Genomic DNA, 20,886 nt, shown 5'->3' on the forward strand with positions numbered 1-20,886 from the left:
CTAAGATCACTAACAGACATTTCTTGTTTGTGTTTTTATCTCTGAGTGTGTGTGTGTGTGTGAGTAAGAGTGCTCTTCTTTGTCTGAGTGTGTTTGTGAGTATGTGTGGGGCGGATGCGGAGGGGATATTATCTTTGAGAATGCCTCTGCCTTTTTTGTCCTTTCTCTGTTTTCTGAGAGACTTACTTAAGCTGAGGAATGTTTCCGATCTGGGCTTAGCTGCTGGCATGGGGGAAAAACCAGAAGCAGATGCTGAAGCCGTCTCCTCTTTCCCACACACACACACACACACACACACACACACACACACTGCTTATAATGAGTCCAGGAGAGGAGGGGGCTGGGAAAGGGGGGATAAGGGGAGAGACTGGGATGTTTAAATTGTTTGCAGGAACTGTATTCAAACACATGATACCTAAACAAATGCAGGGTGTGGTGGAAGTGGGGGGGGGGGGGGTTAAGTACCTCCTTGATTGAAATAGAGTGACACACATGCTAAAGCAATCACAAATGCACATGAATCGCCCTATATTGTTTTAGGCAGGCATCACATCCAAGTGTGTGTGTGTGCTGTCTTTGATTGCATAAATTTGTCTTGTTTTTTACAATAAACAGAAACATAAATAGACAAAAGCAATAGACAAAAGGTTTTGATAAAGTACAACTGGAATTGATATACTGTATACAATGAAAGTATTCAGACCATTTGACTTTTTCCACATTTTGTTACGTTACAGCCTTATTCTAAAATGGATTCAATAGTTTCCCCCCCCCCTAATGAATCTACACACAATACCCCATAATGACAAAGCAAAACCAGGTTTAGAAATTTGTGCAAATTTAAAATAAAACACAACTGAAATATGACATTAATATAAGTATTCAGGCCCTTGTACTTTGTTGAAGATCCTTTGGCAGTGATTACAGCCTCGAGTCTTCTGGGTATGACGCTACAAGCTTGGCACACCTGTATTTGGGGAATTTCTCCCATTCTTATTTGTAGATCCTCTCAAGCTCTGTCGGGTTGGATAGGGAGTGTCGCTGCACAGCTGTATTCAGGTCTCTACAGAGATGTTCGATCGGGTTCAAGTCCGGGCTCTGGCTGGGCCACTCAAGGACATTCAGAGACTTGTCCTGAAGCCACTCCTGTGCTGTCTTGGCTGTGGGCTTAGGGTCATTGTCCTGTTGGAAGGTGAACCTTCACCCCAGTCTGAGATCCTGAGCACTCTGGAGCAGGTTTTTATCAAGGATCGCACTTTTTGGCAAATGAATTAAAAATTTAAAACGGATACCTTATTTACTTAAGTATGCAGACCCTTCACTATGAGACTTGAAATTGAGCTCATGTGCATCCTGTTTCCATTGATCATCCTTGATGTTTCTACAACTTGATTGGAGTCCACCTGTGGTAAATTCAATTGATTGGACATGATTTGGAAAGGCGCACACACCTGTCTATATAAGGTCCCACAGTTGACCGTGCGTGTCAGAGCGAAAACCAAGCCATGAGGTTGAAGGAATTGTCTGTAGAGCTCCGTGACAGGATTGTGTCGAGGCACATATCTGGGGAATTGTACCAAAACATTTCTGCAGCATTGAAGGTCCCCAATAACAGTGGCCTCATCATTCTTAAATGGAATAAGTTTGGAAACACCAAGACTTTTCCTAGAGCTGGCCACCCGGCCAAACTGAGCAATCGGGGGAGAAGGGCCTTGGTCAGGGATGTGACCAAGAACCTGATGGTCACTGACAGAGCTCCTCTGTGGAGAATTTTCCAGAAGAACAACCATCTTTTCAGCACTCCACCAATCAGGCCTTTATGGTAATGGTAAGACGGAAGCCACATCTCAATAAAAGGCATGTGACGGCCCGCTTGGAGTTTGCCAAAAGGCACAAACAAGATTCTCTGGTCTGATGAAACCAATATTGAACTATTTGGTCTTAATGCCAAGCGTCACATCTGGAGAAACCTGGCACCATCCCTATGCTGAATCATGGTGGTGGCAGCATCAGTCTGTGGGGATGTTTTTCAGTGGCAGGAACTGGGAGACTAGTCAGGATCGAGGGAAAGATGAACGGAGCAAAGTACAGAGATTGTTGATGAAAACCTGCTCCAGAAAGCTCAGGACCTCAGACTGGGGTGAAGGTTCACCTTCCAACAGGACAATGACCCTAAGCACACAGCCAAGACAATGCAAGAGTGGCTTGAGGTCAAGTCTCTGAATGTTCTTGAGTGGCCCAGCCAGAGCCCGGACTTGACCCCGATCTTACATCTCTGGAGAGACCTGAAAATAGCTGTGCAGCGACACTCTCCATCTAACCTGACAGAGATCGAAAGGATCTACAGAGAAGAGTTGGAGAAAGTCCCCAAATACAGGTGTGCCACGCTTGTAGGGTCATACCCAGAAGACTCGATGCTGTATTCGCTGCCAAACAAATTATAATGATAAATAATTTGATTCTTCCATTTTCTTAACGTTGGAGTATCATTTGACTTCCTGTATTTAAGTAATAGCTTCTTCAAAATAAGTGACGGAAATAATATTGTCCAACCCATTGGGTATCTCCCCGCACCCTCATATGCCATGTCTTGAAATATGCAGTTAGACGAATTAAAAGTACATTTACATTGAAAAACTGACAACTAACTTTTTAACTCCGCCCATAACTTTTTGACTTCATAGCACTCCCAGAAGGCATGAATTATTGAGTCATTCTTAGTTTTACACTTAAGACATAACTCTGCCGTTGTGCTGTAAAATTTGTGAATGTTGTCGCTTGTATATTACATCCTATACATTAGTTTCTACTTGATTTAGTGTACAACTGTAATTTTGTTCGTTATTTTCCAAAACTCCCTTCATCTTGTGCCAATATCAGTTATTTTTAAGTCTTGGTTCCAATAGTTAATATTTTTTCTAAGAGATTGTCAGTCGGATAGGCTCTCTGCAAGGTTTTGTATATCTTATCATCTGATTATATTATTCTGACTGAAATAGGATTCCCTCAACATTGCTCTGATGTCCAAAAGCTTACACGTCAAAATGTGATACATTTGAAAATGTCTACATTGGTCAGTCCAAAATGTATTTTTCATTCTGTCATGGAAATACTTGTTTGTCCTGTTACCACATCATTTACAGTTTCTATGTTTCTAGTTTTCCATGTGGGCCAATTCATTTGTGAATTCTGATTGCATGTGTTTCTGTACGTGTTTTTTTTTAATGAGTTTGTCTGTTTCAGCCCAATTTTGTGTGTAGCCTACATATGCCTCTGTGAGGGAGAGGGAGGGAGAGAGAGAATTTCTGAATTTCAGCGATAGAGAAGCCATTTATGGGGCATTAAATTTGAATGCAGTGAATCTCAATTGCTGCAGGACTCTACACTAGCCAATCCCCACTGACATGTTTTCTGCTTGGCCTAACCCAATCAACATCCACACACAGTATTCTAAGCTAGCCTTTACCCTGCAATAAAAAATGGCTCCTGTACTTTATCCCAATGAAAGATGCTGCTGTTAAAACACAGGGCACGTTTTTACATAGATTGTAAACTAGATGTATAACTACATACATTTACATCTGTCAAAGAGATGTTCAGTAGATAAATATTCCATATGGGACCTCCACATGTGTAGCTGTTGATGGTTTTGCTAGTTTTAAACAATTCCTTTCTCACTTATAAAAAAATAAGTATGAGCGTTGTGATGGGTGTTGTCTAATTGTGTGTGAAAACCGAATAAATCGTTTTCACAAATAGTTTTAATGGTAACACACTGTTAGGCGCTCTCCAGGCTAATGAACGGCAGGTCGTGGCACTTCTAGTGATTTCAGTAGCATGATGTATTGATATTCTGTCTCTCTCTCTGTGTTCCAGGAAGCTGTACTGGACAGATGGAGACAACATCAGCATGGCAAACACAGACGGCAGCAACCGCAGTGTCCTCTTCACCAATCAGAAAGGCCCAGTGGGTGAGTGGCTCTAGGGAAAAAATAGTGCACTATATTTAAGGAATAAATTGCAATTTGGGATACATCCATAATGTTCCTCCCTGTCTGTCTCCAGGTCTGTCCATAGACTTTGACACAGAGCAGTTGTACTGGGTCAGCTCAGGGAACAGCACCATCAGCCGCTGTAAGCTGGATGGTTCAGGTCTGGAGGTTCTGGAGGGGGTCAAGGGCAAACTGACCAAGGCCACAGCTCTGGCCATCATGGGTATGTAACTTGGCTCCACTCTCTCTAGGACTGTACATTCTGACTCCTATCTGCCTTTAGCTTTCTGTCCCGAACAGTTTGAGTACTCAGAAATGGAGCTACAGTAGGTTTCAACATCGGTTCTTTGAGTGATCATAGTATGAGTACGATGGGTCATTTTGATTGGCCCACTTGTGTGAAGAGATGAAATGATGTCATTTTGTGATTGGCTGTTGTGTGTAGGGGAGAAGCTATGGTGGGCGGACCAGGGGACTGACCAGATAGGAACCTGTGACAAGCGTGACGGAGGGAACTGGAAGGTCCTGAGAAACAGCACCTCAGCTATGATGCACTTGAAGATCTACAACGAGACCGTGCAGAAAGGTGTTTGTGTGTGTCTGTATGTGTGAGAGTGTACATTATGTTTGGGCAGCATGGTAGCTATAGATTAGAAATGACCATTTTAATCTATGTGAGCATGTTTGTTTGTGTTTTTGTGTGTTGTGTTTCCAGGCACCAATCTGTGCAGTAATAGCAATGGAGACTGTTCCCAGCTGTGCCTGCCCACCTCCCCCACCACACGAGCCTGCATGTGTACCGCTGGATACAGCCTCAGGAGTGGACAACAGTCCTGCGAGGGTGAGACACACACCGGGAACATTTTGTTTGGATCTTTATTCTGATATTTGAAAGGTCATAGATGCCTGGTCTTTCAGTCATGGAAACAAAACATTACCTCAGTTTTTAGTCAAACAAATAAACACAAGCTACATTTGGATGTGCTATATTTAATATAATAAACTCAGCGAAAAAAGAAATGTCCCTTTTTCAGGACCCTGTCTTTCAAAGATAATTTGTACAAATCCAAATAACTTCACAGATCTTCATTGTAAAGGATTTAAACACTGTTTCCCATGCTTGTTCAATGAACCATAAACAATTAATGAACATGCACCTGTGGAACGGTCGTTAAGACTCTAACAGCTTACAGACGGTAGGCAATTAAGGTCACGTTATGAATACTTAGGACACTAAAGAGGCCTTTCTACTGACTCTGAAAAACACAGAAAGAAAGATGCCCAGGGTCCCTGCACATCTGCGTGAATGTGCCTTAGGCATGCTGCAAGGAGGCATGAGGACTGCAGATGGGGCCAGGGCAAGAAATTGCAATGTCCGTACTGTGAGATGCCTAAGACAGCACTACAGGGAGACAGGTCGGATTCGCGTTTATTGTCGAAGGAATGAGCGTTACAATGAGGCCTGTATTCTGGAGCGGGATCGATTTGGAGGTGGAGGGCCTGTCATGGTCTGGGGTGGTGTGTCACAGCATCATCGGACTGAGCTTGTTGTCATTGCAGGCAATCTCAACGCTGTGCGTTACAGGGAAGACGTCCTCCTCCCTCATGTGGTATCCTTCCTGCAGGCTCATCCTGACATGACCCTCCAGTATGACAATGCCACCAGCCGTACTGCTCGTTCTGTGCATGATTTTCTGCATGACAGGAATGTCAGTGTTCTGCCATGGCCAGTGAAGAGCCCGGATCTCAATCCCATTGAGCACGTCTGGGACCTGTTGGATCGAGGGTGAAGGCTAGGGCCGTTCCTCCCAGAAATGTCCAGGAACTTGCAGGTGCCTTGGTGGAAGAGTGGGGTAACATCTCACAGCAAGAACTTGCAAATCTGGTTCAGTCCATGAGGAGAAGATGCACTGCAGTACTTAATGCAGCTGGTGGCCACACCAGATACTGACTGTTACTTTTGATTTTGACCCCCCCTTTGTTCAGGGACACACTATTCCATTTGTTAGTCACATGCCTGTGGAACTTGTTCAGTTTGTCTCAGTTATGTTCATGAAATATTTACACGTTACGTTTGCTGAAAATTAACACAGTTGACAGTGAGAGGAGTTTATAATATCGTAATCATTCATTTGTTTTCATCAGGAAAGATTCCATGTCTTGTACTGCCACTGACCTCTTAGTGTGTCCAGTGATAAACTCTGTGTAATGTTTCCCTCGGCCTCAGGAGTGGGCTCCTTCCTGCTTTACTCTGTTCATGAGGGCATCCGTGGCATTCCCCTGGATCCCTCGGACAAGTCAGATGCTCTGGTGCCAGTGTCAGGCACCTCCCTGGCTGTGGGAATAGACTTCCATGCAGGTAGGGACGCACACTTACACACACCTTGGAGGGAGGGGTTTTCAAACACTATACAAAACCAAAATCTAGTTTTTTTTTTAGATCGGTAGTGATGAAAAATATCTTGTCATGAAAATATGCTGAATCTAGCCAGTGTAATAGGTGCATTCCACATGAACATGTTAATGAATGAGTATAATGGGTATAGTAGATCTGCTGTTCTGTACTGATGGCTCTCTCCTCTCCCCTCCAGACAATGATACGATCTACTGGGTGGACATGGGCCTAAGCACCATCAGCAGAGCTAAGAGAGACCAGACCTGGAGAGAAGATGTGGTCACTAACGGCATCGGCAGAGTGGAGGGCATCGCTGTGGACTGGATCGCTGGTGAGGCGCGCTCACACATATACACACATGCATGCAGACTCATATGCGCACATGTACAGACACGTGCATACTAACTCATACTGTCCACACACTCTCTCTATCACACACACACACACACACACACATTCGGCATCTGTCAGACTCATGGCTGACACGCTTCACAGCCTTACAGAGGAGAGATGAGACTCATTCTGATCACATCTTCACCTTTGCAAGGTGAGGGAGGGAGAAGGCCAGGGAGAGAAGTACAGTCAGAGGGAGGGAGAAGCTAACAAAGGAAGAGGAAGAGGGTTAGACCGAGGAGATGGGAAGAAGCCCAGATAGGTGCCTCTATAGCCCAGATAGGTTCCTGTATAGCCCAGGTCACATGACATGGGTGCGTACAGAGCGAAGCCTTACTGCAGGATGAGTAATGAACACTGCAGCATTCCATCAGCCCTCTGAGGTTACCCTGGGAAACCCTGTTAACACTACAACACCAACACAACAACACGGCAGCATTCTCCGTTTGCCTAGTTGTATTAGGTGTCATATACAGTGAATGTATAGAACTTTATTCATCCCAAAAGATACAGTGACCTTCCACAGAACTACTTTATCAGTTAGACTCTTGTGGTTGATCCCATTAATGTTGTTGTACTGTAAAGCATGTTGATTGTTTAAAATACACTGTCGTAAAAGTGTGACTGGTTTGTATTGCTGTTGTATATTGTGTTGGTGCTCTGTCCCTCCATAGGGAACATCTACTGGACTGACCAGGGCTTTGATGTGATTGAGGTGGCCAGACTCAACGGCTCCTTCCGCTACGTGGTCATCTCCCAGGGCCTGGACAAGCCCCGCGCCATCACTGTCCACCCAGAAAAAGGGTGAGCACAGGGGGAGGTGGGGGGGGGGTCTTCCTGGGGAGCACATTAAGGCAAAAGATAAAACAGAACATAACATTATTACACCACTACATATCTACAATACACATAGTATTATACCACCATACAACAGAATTACAATGTAGGTGTATGTGGAGTGCGTGTACTAGCACCTGTGGTTGTACCCGTGTGTGTCTCTCTTCACAGTCCCTGCTGTTCCATAAGGTGTTACCTGATGTGGAATAGAGTTCCATGTAGTCATGGCTCTGTGTAGTACTGTGTGCCTCCCATAGTCTGTTCTGGACTTGAAGAGACCTCTGGTAACATGTCTTGTGGGGGTATGCATGAGTGTCTGAGCTGTGTGCTAGTAGTTTAAACAGATAGCTCGGTGCCTTCAGCATGTCAATACCTCTCACAAATACAAGTAGTGATGATGTCAATCTCTCCTCCACATTGAGCCATGAGAGGTTGACATGCATATCATTAATGTTAGGTCCCTGTGGACTTTTAAGGGCCAGCCGTGCTGCCCTGTTCTGAGCCAATTGTAAAGTCCCTCTTTGTGGCACCTGACCTGACTGAACAGTAGTCCAGGTACGACAGAACTAGGGCCTGTAGGACCTGCCTTGTTGATATTGTTGTTAAGAAGGCAGAGCAGCGCTTTATGATGGACAGACTTCTCCCCATCTTAGCTACTGTCGTATCAATATGGTTTTTGACCATGACCGTTTACAATCCAGGGTTACTCCAAGTACTTTAGTCAGCTCAATAAGGGGAAAGTGACCTCGCTCTTGTGTGTGTGTGTGTGTGTGTACAGGTATCTGTTCTGGACAGAGTGGGGTCAGTACCCCCGGATCGAGAGGTCTCGTCTGGACGGGTCTCAGAGAGCTGTACTAGTCAACGTCAGCATCAGCTGGCCTAATGGCATCTCCATAGACTACCGGGTACAGTGTAACACCCACACACACACAGACAAATAACCACCACCACAACACACACAAACTGAACTCCCTGTCCTGGTATGTGTGTGCAGGAGGGTCTTCTGTACTGGTGTGACGCTCGTACAGACAAGATAGAGCGTATCAACCTGGAGACCGGAGAGAACAGAGAGGTGGTGCTGGCTAACAACAACATGGACATGTTCTCTGTCTCTGTGTTTGAGAAATACATCTATTGGAGTGACAGGTCTGTCTATCTCTCTCTCTCTCTCTCTCTCTGATATTCACTCTTCCACCTATTCATTGTCTGGAATGAATTCACTCCCTCTCACCATAATCTGCCACCTTGCATCTCAGCTGTTGGCTCCCTCACCCTTTCTCTTTCTGCACTGATGTCATGTCTCTTTCCCTCTTTCTGACATTCTTTCCCGCATGTATTTACTGTCACCTAATTTATTCACTCCGTCTTTCTCACTCATCTTTCACCTTCCTTCTCAGCCAGGGTGTCTCCCTCACTCCTTTTACTCAGTCTGTCTCTCTCTCCCTGATGTCATGTCTCTCTCTGTCTCTCTCTGTCTGTGCTGTATCAGGACTCATGCCAATGGCTCCATAAAGAGGGGCAGCAAAGACAACGCTACAGATTCTGTGCCTCTGCGCACTGGCATCGGAGTACAGCTCAAAGACATCAAAGTGTTCAACCGGGCCAGGCAGCAAGGTGGGCAGTGTGTGGATGTGTTCGTTTAGAGTCTACTCAGAGATGATTTAGAGGGGCAATAATGCTGTAAAGTTTGGTAATACAATTATTTTAAATCCCAAACCCATTAAAGATTTTACTCAGAATACCATTTAATGTGATATTTTTCAAATGTTTCATATTTGAATTATCTGCCGATTTTTATTGAGAGGGATTTTTTTTAATCTACAGTGAATATTAAATATGTTTCCCCTCTACACAGGAACGAATGTGTGTAAGGATAACAACGGCGGCTGCCAGCAACTGTGTCTTTTCCGTGGCAACGCAGAACGTACATGTGCCTGTGCTCACGGCATGTTGGCAGAGGACGGACGGGGTTGCCGTGACTACGACGGCTACCTACTCTACTCAGAACGGACCATTCTAAAGAGCGTTCACCTATCGGATGAAGAGAACCTAAACGCTCCTATAAAACCATTTGAGGATCCTGAACACATGAAGAACGTTATAGCTCTGACGTTTGACTACCGTGGAGGAGGAGGGAAAGGAGCCAATCGCATCTTCTTTAGTGACATCCACTTTGGAAACATCCAGCAGATCAATGATGATGGCTCTGACCGCAAGACACTGGTGGAAAGTATGTTACTCACCCTCTCTCTCCTCTCTTATTCATCTAATCAAAATAAGCATTTCGCTGCACCTTTTATACCTGCTGTAATCTGTGTATGTGATTAACATTTAACATTTAATTTAAAAAAAATTATGTTATTTGATCTGTTATCATCCCCCGAATCATAACTTTTCCCTCATAACCCATAATTCATTGATTTACTCTGTCGTCAATGCCAATTGATAAGGCCAAGTGAATGTAGGTGAGCACTAGTTAATCAGGTTATTTGGCTGAAGTTTGAGAAATGTGCTAAACCATTTTCCTCTGTTAGATGGCTCTCTCTCCCTCCCATTCGTTAAGCAGCATCTTTCATCCTCCTCTCCTCCTCCTCCTTCACTAAGAACAACCCCTATTTGGTGGTGACATACAGCAGACCCCCCAATGGGTAGCATTCTCCAGGAAGAAACAGCCGGGGCTCAAAACCAAGCTTGTTTTGGACCTCCAACTGAAACATGGCAGGAAAACCTAGTGGCCAACTATTATTTCTGAGAGTCTGGAAAACAGTGGAAAGCTTTCATATCTACCTTAGTTTGGGAACACACTGTACACAACAACATAAACCAGATTGAGGCACAGCTAGACCTTCATTATCTTTATCTCAGAAGAACATCGCAGAAAGAAACAACAATCGCTACAGAATGGTATTAATGTGTAAAAGAGCTCACATCCTTTAAAGCTTTCTCTTGTTTTTGTTTTTTTTACAAGCATAAATGTATTTCTCCCAGATGTCTATGTTCTTTGCCATGTCCCATGAGGCCCTCTAGACAGAGGCCTTTGATTCTCAGTGTTCAGATCCTCCTTTTAGACTGTTGTCTCACAGTGGGGAGGCTTTTTACTTCAAGTGCTGTCCCTCAATTGAACCTTGGAGCTCGAGCTTTGTACCACAGCTTAGTGTGATAGTTGTGTACTGGAGTAGCAGTGAGATTTGGGTAGAAATGGTTTTGTAGTTTAGTCCCGTAGAGTTGTTATTATGACACTTATTTTAGTTCTTCCCACAAGCTCTCAGACAACAGATCCAGCCCACATCCAGTTTGTCATGGACACACCGTTTAACCTTAGATTTAGAGACATGTCCACCAGTCTTGTATAGTTGTCTGTTGTCACGGTTACTGACCCCCACCCCTGGCACCACTCCTGGCACCCAGCTCCAGCAGGTCCTGTCTGAACTTCTGGGACATGAGAACGTAGAGGATGGGGTTGGCCACGGTAGAGGAGGTGGCCGTGATGCGGGCGAACACGCTGAAGGGCCCGAAGCGCGGTGATGACCCCGTGGCCCCATGGCTGCCTCCCCCCAGGAGGGCAAAGGTCAGGCCGTAGGAGGGCAACCAGCACAGGGTAAAGGCTAGCACCAGCAGGGCCGATGTCTGGGTCACCTTCCGTTGGTATCGCTCCACCTGGGGCGCTCGGCTGTCCCTACAACTCCGCCACAGGAACAAGTAGATCCCGCTGTAGGCCACAGCGATGACGCCCAGTGGCAGGGCGAAGGACAGCAGGAATTGGCAGGCTCCATAGGCCAGCTGGCCATTGTGCGACAGAAAGTTGAAGCAGGCCAGGCCATCGGGGGAGATGCGCCCGTCACCCACGGAGCGGAAGGCCAGCTGTGGGGCAGCCAGGGCACAAGCAGGAAGCCAGAGAGCAGCGGAGGTCAGCGCCACGCGGCGAGGAGTAAGAAGGCGGTAGGCCTGGGTTGGCTCCACCACGGTCAGATATCGCGTCACGGCCAGGGCGGCCAGTGTGAAGGCACTAGCCGAGGAGCAAGCGGCACCCAGGAAGCTCACCAGCCGACACAGGAAGTCCCCGAAGGGCCAGTGCTGCATCGCTATGGCGACGGTGTGGAAGGGCAGCATGGAGAGGAGGAGGAGGTCGGCCGCACTCAGGGCCAGCAGGAGGGTGTCTGTCCCTGTCCCTGTTAGGTTCCCCTGGTTGTGTTGACCCCCCGGACCTGCCCTTCTTCTTCGACGACCACACAGGATGACCATCACCAGGGAGTGCCCCGTCACACCCAGCACCAGGATCAGGACATCCATCACTAGAACCAGGACCAGCTCCACACTGCCGACCCCAGTCTCCTCATCACCAGAACCACTGTCATTCCTCCACACAGATCCATTATCCGCCATGGAGAGGACAGACAGACCAGCCTTAAAGGGGCTACTCCTTAGTCCTTACACTGAGCCTAGAGTTGATACAGTGAAGCAGTGATGACTGATGAGAAAAAATCCTAGCAGCAAAATCCTAGCAGCAAGATGACACTCCCATGGGTCGATATCTACCTGCTGTAAAAACTAGGCTTCTGATTATGACTGATCAACTAGCCACTGATAACAAAGCGTGTGGGAATTATTATTGAAACGGAGAGTCGATAACACTAAGGTGTGCCATCAACAGGAACATTCAGCAGATTTGACATTACATAGGTTCTCAAAGTTAATTCTTCTGACCATAACCACTCTGAAGTTGCCCTCCTGTCAGTTAGGTTTCGATGGGTTTGTCTCGCTCAGTACTTTCCTCTCCATAGTCCAGAAACTCACAGTAGAAAAGTGTCGTTCTTTTTTCTTCTGAAGTGTTTACCTTTCCAAAAATGAAAGACGACTGATGAGGGACTGTTACCAGTCACGTGATTGAGGTCTCCCACAATTTGAATCAATCCTTTCTCGTCCTGCCAATCAGCTCTACCTTTGTCCTAGTCTCTCCAAAGAAAGGAGAGAACATAGACATCAGCCCCCCTCTGTTGATGTTTGCGATGCTATTGATTTAGCATCCAGCTAGCCGCCGGGCTCTCTGTCTCTCCCCAGGACTCCTGCTATGTCTGTCTGACAGTGGTGGCCGTCTGGGTCTGAACTCTCTGGATGGTTCTGTCTCCGGTCAGCTCACATCAGAAAGCCTCTGCATGACGCCTCAATCAGTCTTCCACTGCTAAGTCATCGACAGTCTGCCTATTCAGAGCCCACAGGAAGGAATCTCGGGAGAGATAGAGGGAGAGATGCAGCGTACTGTAGGAGAAGCAGGTATATGTATGGGCTTGAAGAAAGAGGTGAATCACAGTAAATAACATGTGGACTCTGGACTTCTCTGTACTGTATGGCTTTGACAGTGCCAACGCAAGAGAGAGATGGGTTGGTCTTTTGTCAATGGGAGGACCTGTACAGGACAATCAAAGCCTTTCACAGAGTTTGACACACACACACACAAATAGCCACACTCTGTACTTGTGCATGTGACATTACAACTTGAAACTTGAGAAATCAGGGTAATTGTTTACCTTTGCCCTGAGAGCAAACACTCAGCTAGACTGTTGTGGTCTGTTATCACACCCAGATAAGTGCCATAAAACTCGTGTGTGTGTGTATTAGTATGCGTGTGTCATTCCACCTCAAAAAGCACAAGAGGATTTCGACACCCATCTCAGATTGTTCTGAAATTGTTTCTGTTGTTAGAAAACAGATAAGAGTTAGCATTCCTGGAACATTGTTTAAATATAATTTGATCTCTGAGAAATTAAACTAATTGTTTGCACCCAAATTTGCCATTTTAATTTATAGGATTCATATCATATTCAATAAATATAGTATCTAACATCCCATTTGGACCATAATTCTTCCTAACAATGAGTAAGACATGAGGAATACAATACAATTTATCAATAGCCACCCACAGACCACCTACGCCAATCCCACCCCAACAAAGTAGAATGGAGCTGCTGCTTGGAGTATTGCTTCTTCACAATTTATTTCCATGAACAAAAAGCAATTGGGTTTTCTACCCAAAGTTGTAAAGAATATGTTGTGAGCCGTTTTAATAAACACTAGAGACCAACATAATGGATCAAAGGCAGGAACAGTGACATCTAGTAGGTAAAACTTGGTATTTTCACACTCATTTATGGTATAGCGACTTCAATGGCTAATTTATCTGAAGAGGGGAATAGACCATCACCAGGTTCACAGGGAATACATTCCAAAGGTTGAAGAATCAATATACAACAAGATAATGTTTCTGGAATGCTAATCTTATCCGTTTCTAACTGCAGAAACAATTTCAGAACCATCTTAGATGGTGGGTGACATGACTGGCTGAAATGACATGAAATGTGAGTGTGTGTGTGTGGCTCAGGATAAGAGGGTGAACTCTACATTTACCACGAGCTCGTAAATTCAGCTCCTCTGTAAACTTCAACTGCTGCAGTCAGCTTACAGGACAGAGACGGGCCTATACAGCAGCGATACACAGATAGGGAAGCCAGCGTTAAAAGGTGTGAGGAAAGGGGGAAACAAGGATAGGAAAGTGTAGAGCCTTGAAATCTGACGATTTTATGATTTATTAAAAGCACTGAGGAGAGAGGGAATTGAGGGAGCCGATTTAGTGTTGCACTTCATCCATTTTTTAAAGTGTTGATTTATGAGAGTGGGAAAACAGAGGGAATTGTTTTAACGTCGCACACCTGGGCTCTCCGCACCCCAGCTCTTAGGTCCTTAGCTCGGTCTCATTCAGAATCTCTCACAATACCCTGCTAGAAAGTCCGCGACTCATGTCTGTAGTGATGGAATAGAAAGATGGAGGTGAAGTGCAAAGTGTCCCACCTGGTGTTGAACCTCCCAGAGACACTGGCCAGGCATGTGATGTACTTATTAGGTCATAACCGCTTCAGAAGAATGGCTATTAAATCATTCCAGTCCCTCTGTTTCTACTGGGATAACAAGCAGGTGACTATTAGTCTTTTTGGAACAATTAGTTGACCGTAGGTGTGCTGTGCGTAACCCAAAAGTGTCCTTGGCAGACTTTAAGGGTGTGTGTGACTGTGGGAGTGTGTTTCTCCACCACCAGAGTACAGTGTGTTCCTCCATCTTGGCCAGCTCTCCTCTCCCCAGTCTCCTCTCGTCTGAACTGGGCTGAGCTAAGCTGAGCTGGGCTGAACTCAGCCAGTTACTCATTAGAAGGCTGCGGAGCACAAAAATGCTGTGAACACTCCCAACTATCGATGAAAAAAGAGCAATGGAAGGAAATATGTTAGCCATTTATGTTGTGACCTTTTGGAGAGCTGTTAGTTGGATGAAAGCCTTAGATCACAGAGGGTTCTAGATCATTACCAGTGGCCTGTCATGTCCTCTGAGTAGTGTCCTGTGAGTAGTCTCTGGACCTCCTCTTCTATGGCATCCAGCTCCACTCTGCCTGCCAGCTCTGTGCTACTGCCAGAGACCTGAGTCATGTCCTTTTAACACTCAACTGGGATTGACGTGGTATTTGTCTCTTCTCCTCCCTCCCTGTCTTTCTTTCCTTTCCGTTCCCCCCCCCCCCCTTCTCTCCACTCATCCTCCTTCTTTCTCTCTCCTCTCTCTCCCCTTGCCTCCCCTCTGCCTCTTTCCCCCTCGTCAGATGTGGGTTCGGTAGAGGGCCTGGCGTACCACCGTGGCTGGGACACTTTGTACTGGACCAGCTATACCACCTCCACTATCACCCGCCACACGGTCAACCAGAGCCGCTGGGCTGCCTGGGACCGTGACACCGTGGTCAGCATGTCTGGAGACGACCACCCCCGGGCCTTCGTACTGGACGAGTGTCAGGAGTGAGTGTCTCTTGGACCATAATGGTCATAAATCGCACTGTTCCAAGTTTCTGACCCAGGTCATAGGGTTTTAATTGATATGGTTTGATTAGTCTTTAGTGTCAGGAGTGAGTATCTGATACGAGTCTGTTGCAGTTCGTCTGACACTAGCTAACATTCCCATATCCTGACCCTTGTCATAAGGTGTTTTAATTGGATGAATACAGATTGAAGTACAGTATAGATAGCCTAGCCTCAATGTAAGTAGATTTTCATAGATTTTCTCCTTGGATAGCGTTTAGCCCATGTACCTGCCTCTCCTACAGCACTTCTTTTGGAATCTTAATATATTCTGGTCATTTAGCAGATCGATTTATCCAAAGAGACATAAAGCTAACTAATATATTCAGTATGCTGTATACAATATATGGCTCATGCGGGAACCTGCATGGTGTTGGAAGGGAAGCACCATGCACAAACCAGTTGTGCTGTTTTGAATCAGAACGTTTACACACATCTGCCTTCTATACTGTAAGTTCCCTCGTGTTGTCACCCACCAGCCTGATGTTCTGGACCAACTGGAATGAACAGTCCCCCAGTATCATGCGTGCCACCCTGTCTGGTAACAATGTACTGGTGATCATCGGCAGTGACATCCGCACCCCCAACGGCCTGGCCATAGACCACCGCGCTGAGAAACTCTATTTCTCCGACGCCACCCTGGACAAGATCGAACGTTGCGAGTACGATGGCAGCCGCCGCTACGTGAGTAACACTGGCACCCACACACTCGCAGATGATGTATATGTAATAACCCACCCACACTCATGAAACACACTTGATGGTTCAACTTTTGTGTGTATCTCTGCTGCCCCCTATAGGTGGTGTTGAAGAATGAGCCAGTCCATCCGTTTGGCCTGGCGGTGTATGGAGACTACATCTTCTGGACCGATTGGGTCCGCAGGGCCGTCCTCAGGGCCGACAAGTACGTGGGCGGAGACATGAAACTCCTCAGAGCAGACATCCCCCAGCAGCCAATGGGGATCGTCGCTGTGGCCAACGACACTAATAGCTGTGAGTTCTCAACAAAAGAGGGTGGGGTTTGGGTGGATGTTTTTTTTTTTAGGCAGATAAAGGGGTGGGGGGGTTGGTGTGGCCAAGCAGAGTGGTACACGTACCAGTGGAGGCTGGTGGAAGGAGCTATAGGAGGACGGGCTCATTGTATTGGCTGGAATGGAATAAATGAAACAGAGTCAAACATGGTTTCCATATGTTTGATACTGTCCTCCTATTGGTTTTCCCACCAGCCTCCTTTGACGCGCACACACACACACACACACACACTGCTGCGCCACCAAAGTTAATGAGGTGCCAGAAGTAATCAGAGAGTGTGACACAGCTGAGGGGAGCTCCATACACCTGGAGAATGAGACCACCTGAGACTCCACTGCCCCAATCTATCACCCTGTAGACACACACACACACACACACACACACACACACACACATACACACACTCCCCATCTTCTGCTCCAACAGTCCCATGAAACACATATTTCCTCATCTCTCTACCTTGTCCAGTTCAATTCACACTTGTTCATCTCACTGAGTTTCCAATCTCCCTCTATCACTTCAAATCAATGGCCCTGTCTCTCTGACCCCCCCCCCCCCCCCCCCCACACACACACACCCTCAACACCCACTATTGACTTCCCAGTTGCTTACCTCCTCCCCACTCTCAACACACACAGTAAACCTGTTGTAATTGCTGCAAATCCCATTTATACTATGTCAGTTTATATTAGACACAAGTAGATGGAGAGTTGTGGTCTCTGACCACTCACTGTGCGTGCGTGCGTGCTCTAACCCTCTCTCTGTGTAGGCGAGTTCTCTCTGTGTCGGGTGAACAACGGAGGTTGTCAGGACCTGTGTCTTCTGACCTCAGACGGCAGGGTCAACTGTACTTGCCGTGGCGATGGCGAAAGGAAACTGCTGGAGGACAACACCTGCATCGGTGAGAAAGAGGGAATAGGGAAGGGTATGGAGAAATGAGAGAACTAGGGGACATGGGGAGGGAGAGTGGATGAGGGCATTTTATCATGTCATTAATGATGTAAGAACAGCCAATGGGGCTGAACTTTGAAATGTTCAGCACTAAAACCATGTTTTTTTTATTATGAAGTGAAGTGTCTCTTTCCTCCTCTCTCTCTCCCCCCCCTCTCTGTCCCTCTCAGCCCTAAACACCACGTGCGGCAGTGTAGATGAGTTTGAGTGTGGGAATGGAGACTGTGTGAACTACACTCTGACCTGTGACGGCATGGCCCACTGCAAGGACAAGTCCGACGAGAAACAGTCCTACTGCGGTGAGTGAGACCGACGGACACATTCTTTTACACGACCTCTATAAGCTATAATGTGATGAATGTTTCTAACGTTATTTTCTCCTGCCCTTTGTACGTCTTCAGCCAACCGGGTGTGTAAGAAGGGCTACAGGCGGTGTGTGAACGGCAGGTGTGTGGGACACAGCTCCTGGTGTAACGGACAGGACGATTGTGGGGACAACTCAGACGAACTCTTCTGCAACAGTAAGCAGGCTAGCTATCTCATGCAGTATATACTGGGTGGATGTTCTATGGAAATGTTCTATGGTTGTCACCAGTGTAATGTGTGGATCTGTGTGTGTTCCAGCCACCTTGTGCACGGCAGAGCAGTTCCAGTGCAGAGACGGTGGCTGCACCACCAACTCCAGCAAGTGTAACCAGATTGTAGACTGCGAGGACGCCAGCGACGAGATGAACTGCTGTGAGTCACCTTGGGCGCCAGGCTAGTTAAATCGATTTGTTAGGTTTAGTTTGAACTCGAACGAACCCAGGCTTCACGATTGACTAGACTCAACTCAAGAAAGAACACAGACTTATCTTTAGACTAGACTCAGCTAAACCTAACATCAGACGTAACACTAATCCAGACTTAATTTTGGACCAGTTGCTCTGTCATAATGTGTAATGTCACTTTACAGCTGGATGAGATCTTTAAGGTCAGGGCCCTCCAAGGCTCACAAAGTCATTTTAGACCCAAGCCACCCCCTGTACCTGAACTTTGAACTACTCCCCTCTGGGCACAGGTATAGGGCACCCCTCGGTATGAAAAAACAGAACTAGACAAGAATTTGTGCCAGGCGTGATATCCCTCCTAAATAGTTTGGCCTGATGTTCCTATCGACCCAGTAAGGCCAGCAGGCTAGTCTCCTTTTATTGGTATCTAACTGTTATGGAAGTTGTATTGTCAGTTTTTTTTGCCAATTTAAATGTGTACATGACACTGCATCAACATTTCCCCATGGGGACAATAAAGTCAGTAAAGTTAGATACGATGCTGAAGCTAATGAACTAAATGAGTTTAGACTGACTTTATAATATATATACTCACTGTGTAACCCCTGTCCTTGTCCACCAGCTACTGACTGTTCTAGCTACTTCCGACTGGGGGTGAAGGGTGTGACCTTCCAGAAGTGTGAGTTCACCAGCCTCTGCTACGCATCCTCCTGGGTGTGTGACGGAGCCAATGACTGTGGAGACTACTCCGACGAGAGGAACTGCCCAGGTGAACATGCATGCGCACGCACGTGCACACATAGACACAGCACACATGCCCAAACACAGATACACACACACACACACACACACACACACACACACACACACACACACACACACCATAAGCTGCAACATTTGAAATGTTTTCAGACTCTTGTCCTTATGGACTCTGATTCAGCGTATCTCTTTAAGGCAACCAGCTGCTAGGGGAGCCCCCAGAGTTCACATTAAAACACCAACATTTCATTAACACATAGCACAAGTCTATTAAACTCTCCCAAATTCAAGATGAGTACGAAAAGTAAAGAGGGACCTAAGATATCACAAAACTGCAAGATTAGAAATTTCATTAAGTAGAATTGTTTGTTTGTCAGTAAATAAGTATTCTCGTAAAACAAACGTGCTAATCAACATGCCACTCTTGTTCCATACACTTCCCTGTTTAGTGCCACCCTACTATAATGTTATAGAAGGTGAGGTCAGTACAGGTGCATCAAAGCTGGGACCAAGAGACTGAAAAACAGCTTCTATCTCAAGGCCATCAGACGGTTAAATAGCCATCACTAGCCGGCTACTACCCTGTACTTAGTCTGTCACTAGCTGGCTACTACCCTGTACTTAGTCACTGTCACTAGCCGGCTACCACCCTGTACTTAGTCACTGTCACTAGCCGGCTACTACCCTGTACTTAGTCACTGTCACTAGCCGGCTACTACCCTGTACTTAGTCTGTCACTAGCCGGCTACTACCCTGTACTTAGTCACTGTCACTAGCCGGCTACTACCCTGTACTTAGTCTGTCACTAGCCGGCTACTACCCTGTACTTAGTCACTGTCACTAGCCGGCTACTACCCTGTACTTAGTCACTGTCACTAGCCGGCTACCACCCTGTACTTAGTCACTGTCACTAGCCGGCTACCACCCTGTACTTAGTCACTGTCACTAGCCGGCTACTACCCTGTACTTAGTCACTGTCACTAGCCGGCTACTACCCTGTACTTAGTCTGTCACTAGCCGGCTACTACCCTGTACTTAGTCACTGTCACTAGCCGGCTACTACCCTGTACTTAGTCTGTCACTAGCCGGCTACTACCCTGTACTTAGTCACTGTCACTAGCCGGCTACTACCCTGTACTTAGTCACTGTCACTAGCCGGCTACTACCCTGTACTTAGTCTGTCACTAGCCGGCTACTACCCTGTACTTAGTCACTGTCACTAGCCGGCTACTACCCTGTACTTAGTCTGTCACTAGCCGGCTACTACCCTGTACTTAGTCACTGTCACTAGCCGGCTACTACCCTGTACTTAGTCACTGTCACTAGCCGGCTACTACCCTGTACTTAGTCACTGTCACTAGCCGGCTACCACCCTCTACTTAGTCACTGTCACTAGCCGGCTACCACCCTGTACTTAGTCACTGTCACTAGCCGGCTACTACCCTGTACTTAGTCTGTCACTAGCCGGCTACTACCCTGTACTTAGTCACGGTCACTAGCCGGCTACCACCCTGTACTTAGTCACTGTCACTAGCCGGCTACCACCCTGTACTTAGTCACTGTCACTAGCCGGCTACTACCCTGTACTTAGTCTGTCACTAGCCGGCTACTACCCTGTACTTAGTCACTGTCACTAGCCGGCTACCACCCTGTACTTAGTCACTGTCACTAGCCGGCTACTACCCTGTACTTAGTCACTGTCACTAGCCGGCTACTACCCTGTACTTAGTCACTGTCACTAGTCGGCTACCACCCTGTTACTCAACCTTAGAGGCTGTTGCACTATGTACACAGACATGAAATCACTGATCACTTTAATGATGTTTACATACTGTTTTACTAGTTTCATATGTATATACTGTATTCTAGTC

General features: G+C 46.4%; 2 protein-coding genes across 9 annotated transcripts in view; one reads left to right on the forward strand and one right to left on the reverse strand.

The window, feature by feature from the left end:
- The window catches only part of LOC110494239 (low-density lipoprotein receptor-related protein 1), a 174,976-nt gene that overhangs the window by 123,132 nt on the left and 30,958 nt on the right, over positions 1-20,886 (forward strand). For all 8 annotated transcript variants that reach the window (XM_090205644.1, XM_090205646.1, XM_090205645.1 and 5 more), the window contains 19 exons: positions 3,877-3,971; positions 4,066-4,215; positions 4,438-4,578; positions 4,708-4,833; positions 6,220-6,351; positions 6,584-6,718; positions 7,455-7,584; positions 8,396-8,522; positions 8,612-8,763; positions 9,107-9,231; positions 9,473-9,847; positions 15,254-15,443; positions 15,983-16,187; positions 16,304-16,496; positions 17,305-17,436; positions 17,657-17,785; positions 17,888-18,007; positions 18,111-18,224; positions 18,879-19,025. In XM_090205644.1, coding sequence (XP_090061770.1) covers positions 3,877-3,971; positions 4,066-4,215; positions 4,438-4,578; positions 4,708-4,833; positions 6,220-6,351; positions 6,584-6,718; positions 7,455-7,584; positions 8,396-8,522; positions 8,612-8,763; positions 9,107-9,231; positions 9,473-9,847; positions 15,254-15,443; positions 15,983-16,187; positions 16,304-16,496; positions 17,305-17,436; positions 17,657-17,785; positions 17,888-18,007; positions 18,111-18,224; positions 18,879-19,025 — 2,918 coding nt within the window. The remainder of the gene's footprint in view (positions 1-3,876; positions 3,972-4,065; positions 4,216-4,437; positions 4,579-4,707; positions 4,834-6,219; positions 6,352-6,583; positions 6,719-7,454; positions 7,585-8,395; positions 8,523-8,611; positions 8,764-9,106; positions 9,232-9,472; positions 9,848-15,253; positions 15,444-15,982; positions 16,188-16,303; positions 16,497-17,304; positions 17,437-17,656; positions 17,786-17,887; positions 18,008-18,110; positions 18,225-18,878; positions 19,026-20,886) is intronic.
- On the reverse strand, positions 10,458-14,847 carry LOC118940483 (galanin receptor type 2). The gene has a single exon (XM_036950327.2). It carries the CDS (start codon positions 11,998-12,000, stop codon positions 10,987-10,989), a length of 1,014 nt encoding a protein of 337 aa, XP_036806222.2. The 5' UTR covers positions 12,001-14,847; the 3' UTR covers positions 10,458-10,986.

This window comes from Oncorhynchus mykiss, chromosome 17 (assembly GCF_057628025.1).
Source record: "Oncorhynchus mykiss isolate SJ-2025 chromosome 17, ASM5762802v1, whole genome shotgun sequence".
Lineage (NCBI taxonomy): Eukaryota > Metazoa > Chordata > Actinopteri > Salmoniformes > Salmonidae > Oncorhynchus > Oncorhynchus mykiss.